The sequence below is a fragment of the Diospyros lotus genome, chromosome 9 (genome assembly GCF_014633365.1).
Source record: "Diospyros lotus cultivar Yz01 chromosome 9, ASM1463336v1, whole genome shotgun sequence".
NCBI lineage: Eukaryota > Viridiplantae > Streptophyta > Magnoliopsida > Ericales > Ebenaceae > Diospyros > Diospyros lotus.
Window position 1 is genome coordinate 15,577,200 of NC_068346.1, and position 18,654 is coordinate 15,595,853.

At 39.4% G+C, this 18,654-nt stretch overlaps 1 protein-coding gene across 4 annotated transcripts; it reads left to right on the top strand.

The window, feature by feature from the left end:
• Positions 1–1,274: 1,274 nt before the first annotated feature.
• LOC127809922 (chloroplast sensor kinase, chloroplastic) lies at positions 1,275–17,567 on the top strand. 4 transcript variants are annotated; one of them, XM_052349098.1, is made up of 9 exons: positions 1,275–1,774; positions 7,170–7,331; positions 7,424–7,714; positions 8,407–8,472; positions 8,556–8,624; positions 8,737–8,829; positions 9,015–9,217; positions 16,330–16,606; positions 17,040–17,567. In XM_052349098.1, exons 1-9 carry the CDS (start codon positions 1,340–1,342, stop codon positions 17,304–17,306), a joined length of 1,863 nt encoding a protein of 620 aa, XP_052205058.1. In that variant the 5' UTR covers positions 1,275–1,339; the 3' UTR covers positions 17,307–17,567. The 4 variants fall into 4 exon arrangements, with proteins under 4 accessions (XP_052205058.1, XP_052205059.1, XP_052205060.1 ...); XM_052349099.1 differs by having other exon boundaries at positions 16,333–16,606; XM_052349100.1 differs by lacking the exon at positions 8,407–8,472.
• The last annotated feature ends 1,087 nt before the right edge of the window (positions 17,568–18,654 follow it).

The following is an 18,654-nucleotide window of genomic DNA, read 5'->3' on the forward strand; positions in this document are numbered from 1 at the left end:
TATGTTTTTGGCCTAAATTCAAGGGTATATTTGAAAGCACAAAAAAATTAAGGTTCCACAAGAAAAGAATACAAAAGTTTAAGAATATAAATATACTTTTGACCTATTTTAAAGAATTGGTGTCTAATGTAAAAAAAAAAAAAAAAAAAGAGTGAATGTATGAGTGTTTTAGTCGTGGTGTTAAGTTTATGTGTTATATGAATTTAAATTTTAAAGTATACATGGGATGATCACTCTTGCGTTATTTTTGATGTTTGTGCTCTCGATTATATTAGGGGAGGTAAATTGTAAATTGAGTTTTTAGCTCTTATGTAAGGATCAAACTTGTAACTTATTAGATTGATACCGATATATTACTTATCTGATCGCTCGACTTATGCCGTGTGGGCAAATTTTAAAGTATACTTAATCAATCAAAATACAATTTGATTAATTTGAATCTCATTTTTAAATTTAACATAGATAAGCTAAAATTTACTTTTGAAATAATCTCTTTATATCAACATGAAATTCACTTGCAAAATCAAAAAATTTATGTTACTACTCATTTATAAACAATTAACAAATTACTACGCAAAAAAAAAAAAAAAAAACTCCCCTTTATAAGAAAGTAAAGGATTTTTATATGATATATTGTAGAATACAATTTCTAAGTTTTTTTTTTTAATGAATTTGAAAATTTTAATCTGAACATAAACCTCTCTAACTTACATCCAAATCAATATTCAAAAACTTGAAGCAAAAAATCTAAAATGAGCTAATCACTCAAGTCAAGTTAATTCAAAGGGATTAAGCTTAGTAAAGGGATTTTAATAGAATCATACTAAATGTGTATCATTTTTATATATTATAAGTTATATAAAGGGGTATTATGACCAAAATATCATTCATCTCTATGCGTCTCACGCGCTTCTATGCGTTTCAATAGCATTATTTATTTTAATAATTGTAATGGAGTTGTGTGAATTAAGTTTTGTAAAAATAAAAATAATAATAAAAATAAAAAACATTTTTAATACGAACGGAGAATGAACGTTTTTTTAAAAAAATAAATATACATAGTTTGGAATTAAAAAATATTTCTTAGTTTGAAAATGATTCAGGAACTGTCTCCTCCGTGCTTCACGGTGTGAAGTGTGAATTGGTGGGTCCCACTTCCATTTCCGTTATCAATCAAGCATGAGTGTGGTGGGGGCTTCGGCTTGGCTCTCAGCCATTCCTTCCCGAGTTTGCAGATTGCAGTTGCATTTGCATCCGCCCCATTCATTTTTGAGGACCGATCCACCACCACCACCACCACCACCACCACCACCAATACTACTACAATTACAATTCACAAATGCTGCTCTCTGCCGTCACTCCTCCTCTCTCTTCCAGTCCCACCACCAACTGTAACAACTCCAACTACCTCCTCTTCTGCTCCGCCACCGCCACCAGAGCCGCCGCCACCACTTCAGCCTACAGGCACCCGCCGGTCTCGCTCCTCACCGCCAACGCCTCCTCCTCCTCGTCGCTCGCGAACCCTAGCCCTCTTCGCCACGTGTGCGTCGATGAGTCCGAGTCAGGAGGACAAGACGGCGCCCTGGCGTCCTCGACCTCCGCCGTCGCGTCCGCGATTCGGAGGGCCTCGACCTCTCCTGTCGAGTTTGCGCAGAGGATCGAGAGTGATGGAAAGCACAAGGGCCTCATCCTGCCCAGTCCTGACTTCCAGAGGCTTTGTCTCGAGCAGTTGGATCTCTTTCGTCGGATTGTTCACCCCGATGCTCTTCTCTCGGTCAGTGTGCGCTTTCATCGGTCTTTCTCCACTACCAATTTTGCTAATTTAGATGTGCGTACTTGTTAACCTAGTAATTTTGCTAGTTTGCATTGTTGTATGGACCAAGGGCATTTCTGTTATGAACTAGGAATTACAGGGGTGTCGTGTATGCATGGACAACAGGAGTTGGGAAGGGAGAGATTAAGGCAATCACAAGTGAGGGAGGTCATACGCTTTAATGGTGGAAGTTCGAGGAACGTAAGTGATTATTGATCTAGGCCTTGCCTCAATTTAGGTTGTTGTGGTTCAAAATCAGTTTTTGGAGAATTTCATCATAATAATAGAGATGACACAATTGGAGACCTCGTCTCTGCATGGTGGATGAAATACATGGAGAGACACACCCAAGCAGAAAGTTTGGGTGGCCGAGTTGAGGATGTGTTATGAGGTCAATCAAGTTCTGATGCCTGGAAGGAAAGTAATGAGAAATTTGAAGAATTAAATTTTAATTTTTGATATTAGGATTTAAGCTTACTTAAATTTTGGAATTTAGATTTTTACTTTATTTCTAGTAAAAGTTGTTTGGAGATTTGATATATCTTTTTAGTTTTAGCCTATAAGTGACCAGACATTATTGAGTTTTGAATTGAAATATATTGTTTGAAACTTTTGTGCTGAAACCTCTCTCTCTCTCCAACTTTTCTGCTTCTTCCCCTTCCCTGAATTCATATAGCTCACTCACCTATTGGGATAAAGGCTTTTGATTGCTGTTGTTGCTGTACCATACTGTCATGACCCTAGGGTTTAGCTAAGGTTTAGGAAGGAATTAAGATGAGAGTTTGAAGAAGATAGAGTAGAGAAGATGGCAAGGAAGAACATAACAGAATTGAGGGAGGGAGAGAATAGCCATGGGAGAGTATTGAGAGAGGGAATTGAGATTCAAATCATTCATTAAGCTACCTTCCTCTAACTATTCAAGCCTATTTATAGGCTTATAATTGAAGATGCTAACAACAACATAAAATGCAACTAATAAGGAAAACACATGACATGTATTACTAATATATCTTTGGGATTCCTTGGGGTTGTAACAATCCCCACCCCTTCAAACAATTCTCGTCCCCAAGAATTGAGTGCTGCTGACCCTATTATTCAGCCAATTCCAGCCTTAATAATATGGTTTCTTCTTCACCTTTTCTTGTTCTTATCTCTTACTTTTCTTTTCTTATGTCTTTCAGTGTCTTTTCCTCTGAAAACAACAGTACCTTGATTTGCTGCAGCACCTGTTCCAGCCATCCACCCATTCCTTGTTGCTCTCAAAATTAATTCCATTTGACTTGTCACGCCTTCCACCATAATCTCTCTAATTGTAGAGAGCAAGTCAAATTGCTTTGCAGGCCAAAATTTGGTTCGATGCTACTCTTTCCAATGGAATTGAGGACTATCAAAGCAGCGAAAGTCTCGTTTCCTTCCACAAAGAATTTCCCCACCATCTTCCAATATCTTCTTTCTCTTTAGTAGAGGTATCCCCCATTGGGGTATCTTTAACTTCCCGATTGCTGGTGTACACTAAAAACCCGCTTCCAACAGATTTTTCTGTCAATGGAACCTTGATAGCTTCTTCAACAACTATCATTACTTCATTGGCAGCCTGAATTGCCTGATCCAATTCAAGTTTTTCCTCATTCTTTACAGCTACTGTCCTTATCCTTAGGTCTTTATCAACCCCATACTTCTCCTGAGCTGCATGAACTCCAACTTCCCTTTCCATAGCTACTACATCCGCTCCTTGCACTACTTGATGAGCAGCCTTAGGAACTCCTATGACAACATTAGTTTTGGGCCTTTCTCCAAACCGAGTACACAAGGCATTTACAAACTATGGCCAGCTCCATTCTACCCTTCCCGAGCTCTAATTTTGGAACCAAGCGTCTGCAATACCATCCAAATAAGTTGCAGCCATTTTCACTTTCTCCCCTTCCATTACTCGGTGTTGGTAGAACATCCGTTGGCATTGTCGGATCCACCACTGAGGTCTTTCTCTTTCAAATGGGGGAATGTCCAATTGTGACTTCGGAATGGTGGAGTGATTATTGCCAACCCCTTGGTCCCAATTATCCTCCTCTGCCTCAACTTTGTCCTCTACTTCCCTCGGATCCTGTGACCTCTGTCTATTCGTTGGCGTAGTTAGAATGGGCGCCGATGAAGCCCTGGGAGTGAATTTCCTCGGAAGGCGGACATTAGGTTGCCTAGCTAACATGCTTAAGGTGTTCAACTGCTGACTGATTTGTTGGCAGAACCCAACAATTTCCTCCCAGAGCCCGCTAAAGGCTAAATCCAGATTGTCCGCATACTCCGATTGGCTTCGGCTGATCTCTTTTTGACCTTGCTGACACCCCATATCTAAGCTCTCCAAACGGTCATCCCCTTGCCCTTGGTTCTGGCGTTTCCTGCTTTTAATAGCATCCCATTAGAATTCCATCTAATTCACCTCACGTTGCCTTCAATTCCGCCTTAGTTAAGATGTAATAGCTAAGAACCGTTGCCTTCTTAATCTCAACTTCTGGACCCGTTTCCGATCCAATACCCCGCTGCGCCACTCTGATTTGCCTTCCTCGAATCTAAATTTCGCACCCGAAGTTTGCCCAAACTCACTACACACGCAACGATTAGACCTGGAATCGCATAATTGAAATCGCCGATCTACTTCACCTTCCAAAATTGCAACAATCACTTATTAATCGGCTCTGCTTCAATTCACCTCGGGCCTGCATCCCTTTTTACCCAATCTCCGACCAAAAGCTCTGCTTGCTATTTCCATACTTGGATCGGCTCCAAATTTGCCTCCGAAAATCGCCTAATCCAGCGGCTCAGGATTCATCGAGATCTAAGTCGTCTTCCTCAAAATCGAAATCAACAGCCCTGTGTTTGCCTCAATCAATTGAACATGACCTCCTATATTCGCAATTAGCGATGATCAACGTGCTCAAGGATCTGCTTCCAACACTCGCCTTACTTCTCGCTATCTACTCACGAACATAGCCGATAATCGCAATGAATGAACACCCTCTGGCCTTGCTCGCGATTGTTGCAGATTCAGTGATAGTCCCCAACCGCTTCTCCTTCTCTACAACTGAGGTCACCTTCATCGCCTTGGCCATATGCACGCCTTCCTTGATCGAACAATACTTACTGGATTTCTCAAGTTGGAAGCCCAGGCCTATTCCACCTTCTATGTTGGTTGATTCTGCTACAACCCATAAAATGTGCCGAAATCAAGTCAGAATTTGTCTAGAACTCACCTCTCGCTCAACTTCCAAATCTGAGTTGAGAATCACAATTGAAATCGAACAATTGAGAATCGCTGCTTGCGGAATTAACTTCTGAACCGTTTCCGATCGCGCCTTCCTTCCCACCTCAGTCACATGCAGTGACCTAGACCGATTCCTAAGTCGCTCGCCTTGCGTTGCCTGCAATTCCGACCCTCACTGATCTGTCGAGGGCCATCGGATCTGAATTCGCCTCTGTTCCACTGCAAATGCCAACGTTCTGTTGTTATGAACTTAATCGCCGCTTGCAGAAATCACACTAGATAGGATCGCTCAACTACGAAGCCATCGATTTTGGAAATTGCTTGGTCGGATACGATTTTGCTTTGCTTACAATTCATCACCTGAACTGCCTCATTAAGTTGCACTCGCTGATGTTTGGCAATCACTCACGATCCACTTCAAACCGCGCCACCCTAAACTGCCCTCAGATTATCTCGAAATCACTGTCAGAACTCACCTGGCCACTTCGTCTCCAATTCCAAGCCCGAAGTGCTTTGCTCTGATTAATTTTCCAGTCACCAGAATCGCATCTAGGGCTGTTGGAAATTAATCCACCACTAAGCATCGAAAATCACGGCTTCAAATCCCCAACCTACCGCCTTGATCAATTTTGCAATCTATCGTCTGAATTTGTTGTGGAATCGCCTTGGTCTATTGTTATGACTTCCGACTCACAGCCGAGAATCGTCGGCTTTGATACCAAATGTCATGATCCTAGGGTTTAGCTAGGGTTTAGGAAGGAATTCGAACGAGAGTTTGAAGAAGATAGAGCAGAGAAGAGGGCAAGGAAGAACAAAACAGAATTGAGGGAGGGAGAGAATAGCCGTGGGATAGTATTGAGAGAGGGAATTGAGATTCAAATCATTCATTAAGCTACCTTCCTCTAACTACTCAAGCCTATTTATAGGCTTATAATTGAAGATGCTAACAACAACATAAAATGCAACTAATAAGGAAAACACATGACATGTATTACTAATATATCCTTGGGATTCCTTGGGATTGTGACACATACAATTATATTTGCGCCATTATGTTATTTATGAGCTAATGATTTCAACAAAAAGTTGTATATGCAAATTTAGTAGAAAAATGTAGAGAAAGACCAATAAAAATCTTGATGACCAACCCTTAAACCTGATGTGAGATATAATGGCTCTACAGAAGATATAATCATATATAGAGATGATGGTGTTACAACCCTCGAGTAGAACTCACCCTCAAAAGCTAGCTGTTAAGGGAAGGGTGCCCAAGAGATTATAAACCCCACACCAGAAGCTTGAACTTCCAATTTGGGACAAGTCCCATATCTTATGGTGGACCATAACATACCACCACGCTCCGCAGTCCGGCGCCCACAATGGCAAGCTGTGCACTAGCCATTGCTAGTCTCGGGTGAACACTGCAATGCCAACGTCACCTTCGTCGCTGCTCGCTTGCACTGGGAGCCATGGGGCCTAGTTCTGATACCACTGTTACAACCCTCGAGTAAAATTTACCCCCAAAAGCTAGTTGTTAAGGGGAGGGTGCCCAAGAGGTTATAAACCCCACACCAGAAGTTTGAATTTCTAATGTGGGACAAGTCCCATATCTTATGGTGGACCATAACAGATGGAAGAGCTTGAATTCTTGTGGCCAACTTTATCTAGTGGGATTAAGGCTTGTGATGTTGTTTTGGTGGTAGTGGTGATGTATACTAATCGTGGATAATGATCTATTTTTGGTTACTTATTTGTCTTGTTACAAACTTTATAGGAGCTATTATTATTTTTTAATCTTCCGAAGTCTCTATATATAGGTTCTTGTGTCTGGTCGAATGGGGTGATATTCATGTCTCACAAATTATCTTATCACTCATTCTTGATTTTTTCGGATAAGTATGATTGGTATGATCCAAATCTTGCTACGGATGTGAAACCTGAGAAGAAGCGCAATATTATTAATTATTCAAGAGTGATTATAAATTCTTCAGTCCATACATTTTACAGAAAGGTTTTCCCTGTCTGACATTAAATTTTTGTGGACAGTTTCTAATTTGGTTTTCCAAATGTGGTTGATGAACTCAAACTTTTCATGTGCAGGTCTTTGTAAGACCAGCTGGAAGTTATGTTATGGACCGATTGGAGCTGCGTCAAGTTGCAGTGTGCCCAGGAGTTGATGCAGCTGATATTGTGATATTAATTGGTAATTTTAGTATTCCAACAGGGTTGAGAGCAGCAGAAGCTGCCATCTCAAATTGGGAGGTATAGTACTTTTCTAACTCCATGCCCATAGAATCTGGGCATCTATTCATTGTTTGTCTTTGAATTTATAATGTTATTTATTTGAATTGTAGGCAGAATTTATTCCTGAGTGCAGAGCTGTGGTTTTTCCCATGGTTAAGCATCCATTTGTGGTGGGCTTTTTGGTTGCTGAATTTCCAGATGTGAAACTAGCAAGGGAAGGGCATGATATGACACATTGCCCATTGCCTGAGGAATCTTTTGCTTCGTATAAGGACACGACATCATGGGAAATTCAAGCTCCTATTGACAATCAATTGGAAATGTACAAGTTCACTGCCGAGCAGAGATTAAATGCTACTAACATATCTCGCTCACTTGCAATGGCATATATTATGGATCAGGTAGACTACTGATGCTTTATAATCGCTTTTTTCATTTGTTTTTTGGTTGGGAATTTTTTTCCCCCCGCCGGGGGGGGGGGGGGGGGGGGGGGGTGTGTGGAGGGAAGGTGGATACGAGGATTTATGCATTTCCTAAAGATAAGTGGTTGGTAGTCTTGTGGCAGAAATTGTTACTTGCAGCTTGGTATGATTATATGCAATTGTTTCTCCATGAGCAGTAGAGTCTTAGTGGTAGTTAATATTAGAACTGGTTTCTTATTGGAGCAAGTTTTAAACAATAGTGGATAGTGGATAATAGGCATGTGATTTGACTTCTGCATTTTCTTGCTTCTAAAACTTGTCCTATACATGTAAACAAACATCTTATGTAGGTTTTCCCATACCATAGCAATTGATGAATGCTGTAACATGAAATGTTTGTATCATTGACTTTTGTGCGTTTTCAGTAGGATTGTTTACCATTTTCAGTGGTAGGATTGACTTGTTATGCTTGCTGTTTCCAATCGTTACAAAGTATAGGATCTACATTTTAGTTTTTGGCCACCATTGCACGCTGCTTCACCGCCATATGTGGATATAATTACAAGCAAGTTAGATATGCATGGAGTACTGGTATATTAGATCTCTTTCCTTATATGCCGTGGCCTTTCATCATTTGTAACCATGCCAACTATATTCATATTTGTCTGCAGAAAGCCTTGTTGCTTCAGCAGTCATCATGGCAGAACAATATTAGAATGAGTAGTTTGGTTGAGCAAGTAAGATATTTTTGGTTTTGTATTTTGTTTGAAAATGTATTTAGAAAATTTATCATGATATTCTTATCAATTTAGTTTTGCAGATACGTGGTCCTCTATCTAGCATTCGAACTTTGAGCAAAATGTTATCTCTTCATGTAAAGAGGAGTGAGGTACATTTTCTTCTAAAGAATTTAGTTTTTGTATCCTACTTTAATTTTTCAACTTTTTATTTGTGTTAGTGGAATGGATAACAAACACAGATATCTGCATATCTGTGTGCAGATATCTTATGATATTGTTGAAGATATTTTAGTGCAAGGTGATTGTATGAGAGACACCCTTCAACAGCTCCAGGATGCTGTTTACCTGACTAAGGTTCTCTACCTCCCTACCCACAACTTTCACTGTTTTGGGTTTATGTTCTGTTGTTGCAACCCCAAAGTCAAGAATTCCACTACATGGTAGAAGAGAAGGGAACTAAATCCTCTCAATTTCCAGTCATCTTTGGAAGATACCAATTACCGTAATGTCTGACTATTTATCTCTGTTGATATTTCCAGGCTAATATAGTGCAGTATAATGAAGACACATTACAAAAAATGCAGCACTCATCTTATGCACATCCTGGGTCAACTAGGTCTCAGTTGTCCACCAGCATTACTGGGCAAGAAGATGGGTCATCATCCTGTACTTCTACATTAAAGGATTTAGAAATACCCATGCCACCACTTGCTCTTGCTCCACTACAACAACAGGGCATCCGGTAGGCTTTTGCCTGCATATGCTCTTTAATTTCACTGCTGGGAAGAATAGTAATAGAAAAATATTTTCACTAATTCCGATATATTATCTCGAGAAAAATATAACTATTTTAAAAACTGTATTTTTAAATTTTTAGTACTTTGAGTTCCAAAAATAAATAAATTAAAACATAGATACTAGCCCACTTTAAACTTAGTTTTACTTCCTTTTCTATTTGAATCTTGTCGTTTGGTGGATAGACAACAAAATGTACCCAAGGGTGACAAAAAATAAGTGAAGGACTTAAGAGTGTAACTAATAATTTTTTTGCTCTCTTGTAATATTAGATCTTTAACACCTTCAATTAATTATTCTCTAACTTTAATTCAAAAAATAATTCTTTTTGTCAGCTTTTAGTTACCTTTAATTGTTATTGGCTAAAAGTAAGTAGTTAAAGATCAAAATTGGCAAAATATACCTGTGACAAAATATTGAATTTATTACATACCAATCTTCTCTTGTTAGCGGAGTAAGCTTCTTGAAATCTCTTAAGCTATGTTTGGAAAAATGGAGAGACAAATACTTATTCTAAATAATAATTGATTTGCCACAACTATTATTTCACCTAAAATATTTAATTGATTTATCTCTCCATTTTTCCTTCACACCGGAGGTAGGTTTCCAAGCACTAGTTGACTCTCATTGTTTGCCCATCCATCTTTGGGTGGTAAGCAGTCTACATATGTAGCTTTACTCCAAGATTGTTGAATAATTATTGCTAAAAGTTATTGGTGAATATCTTGTCCCTGTCTGAGACAATGGATAGTGGCAGGCCATGCAGTTTTAACAACTGAATCTAACAGTCGTCTAGCTACCTTCGGGGTTGTGAATGGGTGTGCCAAACTGAAGAAGTGTCCAAACTTTGTCAACCTATCTACCACCACAAGAATTACATCCTTCCCTTCCAACTTAGGTAATCCTTCCATGAAGTCTATGGAAATTTGCTCCCATGCTTGTTCCAGTATGTCTAGTGGCTGTAGCAGACCAGGGTAAGGAACTTGCTCGTGCTTGTAGCGTTGACAAATAGGGCATTCCAAAACATAGGTGGTCACATCTCATTTGAGCCCCGACCAAAAGAATAATTGTCTCACCTTGTTGTATCTAACATTCAAGCTCGAATGTCGCCCTATTGGTGAGTTGTGCAAGGACTGCAGGATCTTGTCCTTAAGTTGGTTGTCATCCCCTATCACCAGCCTCCCTTTATATCGAAGTAACCCTATTAACAAAGTATAACCAGATTGATCTGAAGGGTGAATGGTTAATCGAGTGATGATATCTTTTGCCCATGTAGACTGCTTGTAACTTGCTGTAATCTCCTTAACCCAATCAGGTATCACCTTTGATATAGCTTAGCAAACTCCTCCTTTCCTCTTGGTAAGTGCATCTGCCATTGTATTTTCCTTACCCTTCCTATATTGTATTTTGTAATCTAACCCCAACAACTTAGTCACCCCTTTCTTTTGCAGTTGCATGCGTAGCCTCTACTATAGCAGAAACTTAAGGCTCTCATGATCAGTTTTGATTACAAATTGATTGCCCTCTAGATAATACCACCATTTTTCTACTGCTATTAAGACTGCCAGTAATTCTTTGTCATATGCTTAGGCCCAAGTGTTTTGGGGCTAAAGCTTGACTTAAGAAGGTTAGGGGCTTACCTTCTTGCACCAAAACAAAACCTACTCCTGAGTCACAAGCATTTGTCTCCAGGATGAAAGGCTTTGAAAACTTAGGCAAGGCCAATATTGGAGCTTGGGTCATGGCCCCTTTTAAAGCCTAAAATGCTTCCTCCGCATTGTTGTTCCAGCAAAAATTATTCTTCTTAAGTAGATCAACTAGTGGCTTGCTTATTATCCCATAGTTCCTAATGAATCTCTTGTAGTACCTGGTTAGGCCTAGGAAACCCCTCAATTCTTTAACAATCTGCGGCCTTAGCCACTCCATCATATCTGTAATCCTTTTAGGGTTTGTACTTACCCCTTCTCCAGTGATTATGTGGCCAAGATATTCCACTTTTTTCTTAGCAAAGGTGTATTTAGACCCTTTCACAAATAGTTGATTGGACTTGAGAATTTCAAATGCTACCCTCAAGTGGGTTAAGTGTTGGTCTAAAGATGGGTTGTATATGAGGATATCATCGAAAAGGACAAGGATGAATTTCCTCAAGTAGGGGCCAAAGATGTGGTTTATCAAAGCCATAATTCTGAAAGGCGCGAGGCGCAAAGGGTCCTGGAGCTTGAGGCTCACGAGGTGAGGCGCTCCTTTTAGAAAAAAACTCAAAATCTTGTAAAATCATAAAAAACTACCAAATTATCAAATAATAACACATGCATCTCATTAATGATTCATTATCTTCAAATTCTACACTAACATCATCAAAGTTGATTCATTCATCATGGAAATTCTAAATTAGAAACATCATCAAAGTTCAAACTTAAAGTCTCAAACTCAAACAAATACCAATCATCATACAAATTTCTAAACAAACATATAAACACTACAAGTCCACAATCAATAAAGAAGTTTTAATCAATTATATCAATCATCATCAAGGAGATCATCAACATCAAGGCCAATATCTTCATCATCCCCTTCAATTAAAAAAATGTTTCCATTTTGAAAAATGCTATTTTTCTAAGTCTGAAAGATTAGCGCATTATAAGGAAATATATAAGAAAATGTTTTCATTTTGAAAAACTATCTTCCGATATTTTGATAGTTAATATTCATTGTTGTTAAAATGATTTTTAATGAATTTTTCAAGAAATAGTAGGTATATATTTTGGGGGTGGTAAAATTGTTAAATCCTGAGTATGTACTAAAATCAAAATTCTATTTTCTTATTCTTATGGATTTTGATTTTTTAGATATTTTTATTGAATCCAAATGGGGTGACTTTCTTATTTACATTTATGTATTAAAGTAAATAGAAGGTAAAATATAAATAAAAGAAAATGTGGACATTTACTTAAACTAAAGAAATGTAAATATGTTGTAATGTATACATGTTGGAATTGAGAAGAGGGGAGGAATTGGGCTGCCTAGATTTTAATTAAAACCTAGGTTTCATGAGGCGCCCCTCTCGCCTTGACGCCTCATCGTGCAAGGTGTGTGCCTCACTGAAATCGCCTCGCCTCGCCTCAGGCGAGGTGCTGAACTGGCGCCTTTAACAACTATGATCAAAGCTTGAAATGTGGCAAGGGCATTAGTTAGGTCGAAAGACTTAACTAGGAATTCATAGAGCCCTTGATGAGTCTTGAAGGTTGTTTTGGGAATGTCTGCAGGAGTCATCAGGATTTGAAGGTATCCGGCTCTTGGGTCAAGTTTTGAAAACATGGTGGCTCCGGCTAGTTCATCTAGTAAGTCTTCGTTGATTGGAATAGAAAATTTGTTTTTGACAGTGATGGAATTCAGTTGGCGGTAGTCAACACAAAACTGCCAAGTCCCATCCTTCTTTTTGACTGATAGGACAGGGGAGGCAAATGGGCTTTGACTTGGCTGAGTGATAGATTTAGACAACATTTCCTTGACCAATTTCTCTCTTTCAGCTTTCTGTTTAGGTGGATATCTATTGGATCGGATGTTGACATGTTCCACATTGTGTTTTAAGTGTATGGAGTGGTCAAGGAAGCTGGTTGAGGGAAGGGCTGAAGGCTCAGCAAACAAATCCTCAAACTTAGTCAACAGTAAGTGTAAAGGATAATAAGAGTACCTCAGTAAGTGAATGCAGAGTGGAAGTCACTGCAGGCCCTGAGGGGTCTTTCACTTCTGCTGCTACCTCACTTCTTTCCCCTCCTTCCCAAGTCTCCACCACCACTGCATATATGGAGTGTAGTTGAGCTATTGAAGTCCCTCCTTGTTGAATTAATTTCTGCATCTTCCAACCTGTCATTATTTTGCACTCTCTAGCCTCCCAGCTTCCTATTAATGTTAGCCTCCTCCCTTCCATTTCAAAAGTTACTTCTAGTTTATTGAAATCAAAGACTAGGGGGCTTACCGTTTTCATCCAGTCCACTCCAAGAACAATATTACAGCCTCCCAACTTCAAAATTCGCAGATCCTCTGTGAACTTCTTGCCCTGCATTGTCCACTTAAAACCTTGACATTTCAGTTTACTTAGCGTCTTACTGCCATTGGCTACAATAACTGACAAAGGGAGTGTAGCCTGTGTTGGACATTGTAAGTCCTCAGCAGTTGCCTCATCAAGAAAGCCATGTGTGCTCTTGCTATCAATGAGAATCATCAGCTTCTTCTTCCCCACTGATCCCTTTACCTTGATTTTTTTACCTGATGGACTCCCCTGCAGTGCATGCAAAGAAATATCACCATCTTTCTCACCAGTAGCCTGTCATGAACCTAGGGCTTAACCTAGGATCAGTTTGGGAATCAGAAGAATCTGATTCCACTAAGGCCAAGAATAGAAGGAAATTAGGGGGGGAAATTTGAAAGAATGAGGGAGAGATTAGAAGAATTGTTAGCAAGAATTAGAAGAACAGAAAAGAAGGAGATGAAGATCAAGAAAGGGGAGAGAATTCAGATTTCAGTTCATTAATTTTTTTGATGAGGAAAAAAACCTATTACACCAACCTTATATAGGCATATTTGCCTTCTAACAGCCTAGCACATGCTCCCATGTGCTTCTAACCACTTGCTAAAATATCCCTAACAAACTATTCTACCCTATTACAATAATACCCTTTTATTGCTCATAGGGTCATGACATAGCCTCCATCTCCCCGGCAACTTCTTCTTCCTCTTCTAGCCCTTCCATCCGCAGCAGCTGTCTCCTATATTGGTGCCCGGGGCCATACTTCTCCCCACACCAGAAACATAACCCCAGTTGCCTCTACTGTTCAATGGACAGAGACTTCACTGGAGCTGGATTTGGTGAAGTCTTTGGCAGCACATTTCCTTTTTGTAAAACCTGATTGACAGCCTTGGACACTGCACCCCCTACCAGTGGACTGCTTGCAGTCAAGCCCTTTGGCACCACCCGATGCTTCCTGAAAATCGCCTCTAGGGCTAGTTCCTGCAGCTTGGCTTTCTCTGCAGCCTGTTTAATGGTGGTGGGTTGCATCATTTTGATTGTAGGCCTTAGTTCATTGCTTAACCTGCTGACGAAGCTAGACACAAAATAGGATTCATCTAAGGTGGGATGGGGAATAACTAGCAATGACTTAAGCTCCTCAAATCTGAATAGATATTCATCCACTGTACTCTCCTGCTTCAACTTGTTGAATTACTCAATAATGTCCATCATATTTCTTTCCCCAAACTGCATACAAAAGTCTTCTACAAACTTTGGCCAACCCAATTCTGTCCTCCTCCTACTCCATCCTTGAAACCATACATCCGCGATGTCATTGAGATAAGCAGCTTCCAAGTTCTCTGCCTTGACTCACTTCCTGTTAAGTCTGATGACGACTGAGTTCCATCATCTCCAATCTCTCTATTTTCTATTGGTTTTGTCGCAAGTTGATCTCCATCTAGTCCAACCAGGTCTCCAGTTGCTCCATTCTTGTGCCTTTTGCCATCACTTAATTCACCCATCACCTTCGATCATTAGCTACCTAGTTTGCCGGAACTGATCGGTTGAGATACCCAATCGTGATTACATAAGCTCTGCTCGCTTTTGCTTAGCTAACCAGAACTGGATCCAATCGATGGATATTTCTGATCTTGGTTGCGCTAAACTCCAATACCTTGGAATTTGCTGCTCGCCGACAGAACTCAAACCCAATGGTCGAGGATCGCCTGGCTCTGATACCAATTGTTAGATCTTTAGATCTAATAGAGGGTATTTGAGATGAATTTCGAGAATTATCGGGAATTGGGAGGGAAAGAGATTGAGAGAGAGAGAAAACAGTAAGAGAAGTAGGGAGAAGAGAAGGTTCGAGAGAGGAAATCAGAGGGAAAAGATTAAGGTCATATCATTTATGAATCCCTATCCTCCAACTGTGGCTTATGTATAGCCTCACCGCCTTGCACATGCACCCATGTGCATACAACCGATAAGCATAATTGCCTCTAGCTAAGGACTAATATCTATAATAGAAAGGAAAAAGAAATTACAATAACTGCCCTTGGAATGTGACACATACATATGAGGATTTTGAAGAAGTATCCTAGACGCATCCTGAGAGTGAAACTTTAGTAACCTGTTGATATGTCTTTGTCTTGAAGGATATAAAAGATGAAAATGGGAGAAAATTTTGCACTTTTTCATCCTTTTGTTTGATAAGCTTGGGAGGTGGGAAAGAAAAAAAAATATGGAGGAAAATGTTTGAGAAAATTTTATAACTTCTTTCTCAAAATAGGGAGAATTGTGGGAGGTATTGGTGGGATGTTTGGCACAAAGCAAACCACACTGTGAGCACTTTAGGTTTTAGATAGTTGCCCTCTTGCCTTTTTTCTCCACTCTCTCTCAACCAAACAAGATCCCTGATTAGGTTTATCCTTTTCTTCCTTTTTCTTCTCCAAATTTCTGTTTCTCTTCTTCCCTTTTCGTTCCCATCTGCCAACTTGTGTCAGTTAGCATAAAGTCTTGGGTCAGCGAGAATGCTTCTCCTCTGTGTGCTTGCATCAATTACCAATATCATGCTTGTTTGTTGCCTTAATATTGGCATTTCTTTTCCTTCCTCATTGGTATTGCCTCTGATGTGAAATTGATTCTATCAACTAGTGGATATGCCATTGTTTTGATCGGCCTGAACTCCCATTTCAAGTAAATTAGTGCTTGTATGTATGTGTCCTTTATTCAGTTTTGCAGGCTCCAATAATGCACATAAACATATACGCAATTACTAAATAAATGAACAAATAAGTGGATCGAGTTTTGTGAAAATAAGCATGTCTTCTGATTTGTCACACTTATGACTTTTATTAATTTGTGCTAAGTTAACCACATCTGGCTCTAGCATGGCCTATATAGATTCTGAATGGTCGTGTTCATGACCTCTACTACTATTAAATATTTTATTATGTTTTATATACTGTATGTTTGCAAGACAGTATAATTCCTCTGTTCTGCATTTGAATCTAAAAACTTTGTATTTTATGCTCTCTTTTTTATGTCAGAAGACCGTGCAATGTTTCTGATGTACTGGCTGATTTGGTTGGTGCTGTAGAACCTCTGGCTTGTAAGCAGCAACGATTTGTTGAACTAGGTGAACTTTCACAATCATTGCCAGTTGCAGTAGAAGAACCAGCTCTGCGTCAGGCCTTGAGCAATCTGATTGAGGGGGCTCTGTTGCGCACACGCATTGGTGGAAAGGTTGAAATTGTGTCTACTGGAGCACCAGCAGGCGGTGCTCTAGTCATGATTGATGATGATGGCCCGGATATGCACTACATGGTAAAGATGCCCACTATCATTTGCTTCATAAAATTAGAGATTGTAAATCCCTTGCTGTAGCACTCCCATATTTTTTACCTGGATACCTGCATGCCCCACTTTGTCTTAATATATAATATCCTAGGACTTGCAGGACTGTGATATACCTAAGTTTCATAGATGGGCCACACATTGACTGTACTCATGCCATTCTTTGATAAAATAGGACCTGAAAAAGACACTGTAACTTGTTCACACAGAGCCTGCTCTCAGTTTATGGTTGCTTTTGTGAGGCGTGGTCATGAAATAGGAAAAACAAAAAACAATGACGAAAATCTTGTGCTTTCTTTGAATCATCAGAGCGTGTGTTGTGTGTACAGTACTTTTCTTCTTTTGTGGAACTGTAGCTGCCGTTAGATATTTTTGACAGTGTTCTCTGTTCATTTGCTTACAGACCCAGATGCATTCGCTGACACCATTTGGAGCGGGTCTATTTTCCCAAGAAATGGTTGAAGATAACATGACATGGAACTTTGTGGCCGGGCTGACTGTTGCCCGAGAGATACTGGAAAGTTATGGATGTGTTGTCCGTGTCATATCTCCCCGGAGAACAGATGCCGCCCTAGGAGCCGGTGGAACCCGTGTAGAACTCTGGCTTCCCTCTTTTTCCACAGCATCCGATCTAGACGGCTCTCGTCTGGAGCCAACGGAAGCAAGTTGAACTCCATTATTAATGAGCAGTTCGGTGATCTTGTTCCCAAGTTCAAATGTTACATGGAATATTGCTGGGCCTTGCAAGTTCCTGCTGTCTTATTGGTTGTGAGTTATTTATATTTTTGGCTTGGCTATGTATAGATCTTGTAATCCTAACACCTGCCTGTTTAAGCAGAAATCTGTAAATATGAAGGTAGTGTTGTATCTTAGATCATTAAATATGGACTCTGGATACTGTTATTAGAGTGATTGGAAGACCTGTTTGTGACCTCTGTAGTGTTGCTTGACCAATATTTAAGAAACAATCATAGAAGCATGGATTACTTGTCTCTGCTCTTACATTATTACTCATTGACTTGTACAGTTCTACATACAACAATATGGTATGGGATAGGATAAAGGTTTGGTATAAATAAAGAGTATTCCCATTTTGAAAATTATATTAACTACCCTATTGTTTAAGAAGTTATATCAGAGGTTAGCTTTGCGCCGTACAGGGCTATACTTAAAAAACTTTTATAAAATTATATTAATTTTTTTTTAATAATTTTGGTCCAGGGGCGGTTTAATGTAATTTTTAGAATGTGGGGTACAAATAATTTAGTAAAATTTTGACAGTGACAAGTATAATTTATCCTTCATTTTTTTCTATACAGGACTATATAAAAATAGAAGTATATACTTTTATTATATGTGGCGAAACCAAATTTGTTCATATAAATCATCTATAATAACAATTCAAATCTTAATTTTACTAGATGAGGCCTCCAACATAAATTTTAGTCATTTTTTTAGAGTCTATGACATGTGATTTGCCAAATATTATGCAAACTGTTGCTATTGAACACAACTTTTCTATTTTATAAATAGAAATTAATAAAGAGAAGAGTTACAAATGGAGACAAGAAAAAGAGCTAAAAAATCTGGCTTAAACCCAACTATGATCGAAGCCATCCAACCAAGTGACAAGAAATGGGAAAATGAGTTCCCGGGAAAAACTTGGCTGTCAAATACTACACAAATGAAAAATTGGGTGAAAAAAATGTGTTTTTCAAAAAAAAAAAAAAAAAAATAGCTATCAAACGGGGCCTTAGTTCATCAAAGTGTCCAGCCCTACTCAAGGCTAGCTAGCGCGGCCTCTGCCAAACAACCCACCTATGTCAAACTTGACGGGTCTCTATTCCATATATGCCTAATAACAGCCGAACTACAACTTGGATTTGCTCTAAATCAAAGTGAGTTAGGTCAAAGTACACATTCTCTGTCCCCACCATTATTGGTTTCCTTCTTCAGTCATCAAACAGCTGCTTAATTTCTTCGCCTCTTGACAGCTACTTGTTTGGTCTAACTCTGAA

Coding starts and splice junctions, on each gene's coding strand:
- LOC127809922 (XM_052349098.1), top strand. CDS start 1,340: ATGCTGCTCTCTGCCGTCACTCCTCCTCTCTCTTCCAGTCCCACCACC. Junction 1,775..7,169: donor ACCCCGATGCTCTTCTCTCG/GTCAGTGTGCGC, acceptor TTTCATGTGCAG/GTCTTTGTAAGACCAGCTGG. Junction 8,473..8,555: donor TGAGTAGTTTGGTTGAGCAA/GTAAGATATTTT, acceptor TTAGTTTTGCAG/ATACGTGGTCCTCTATCTAG.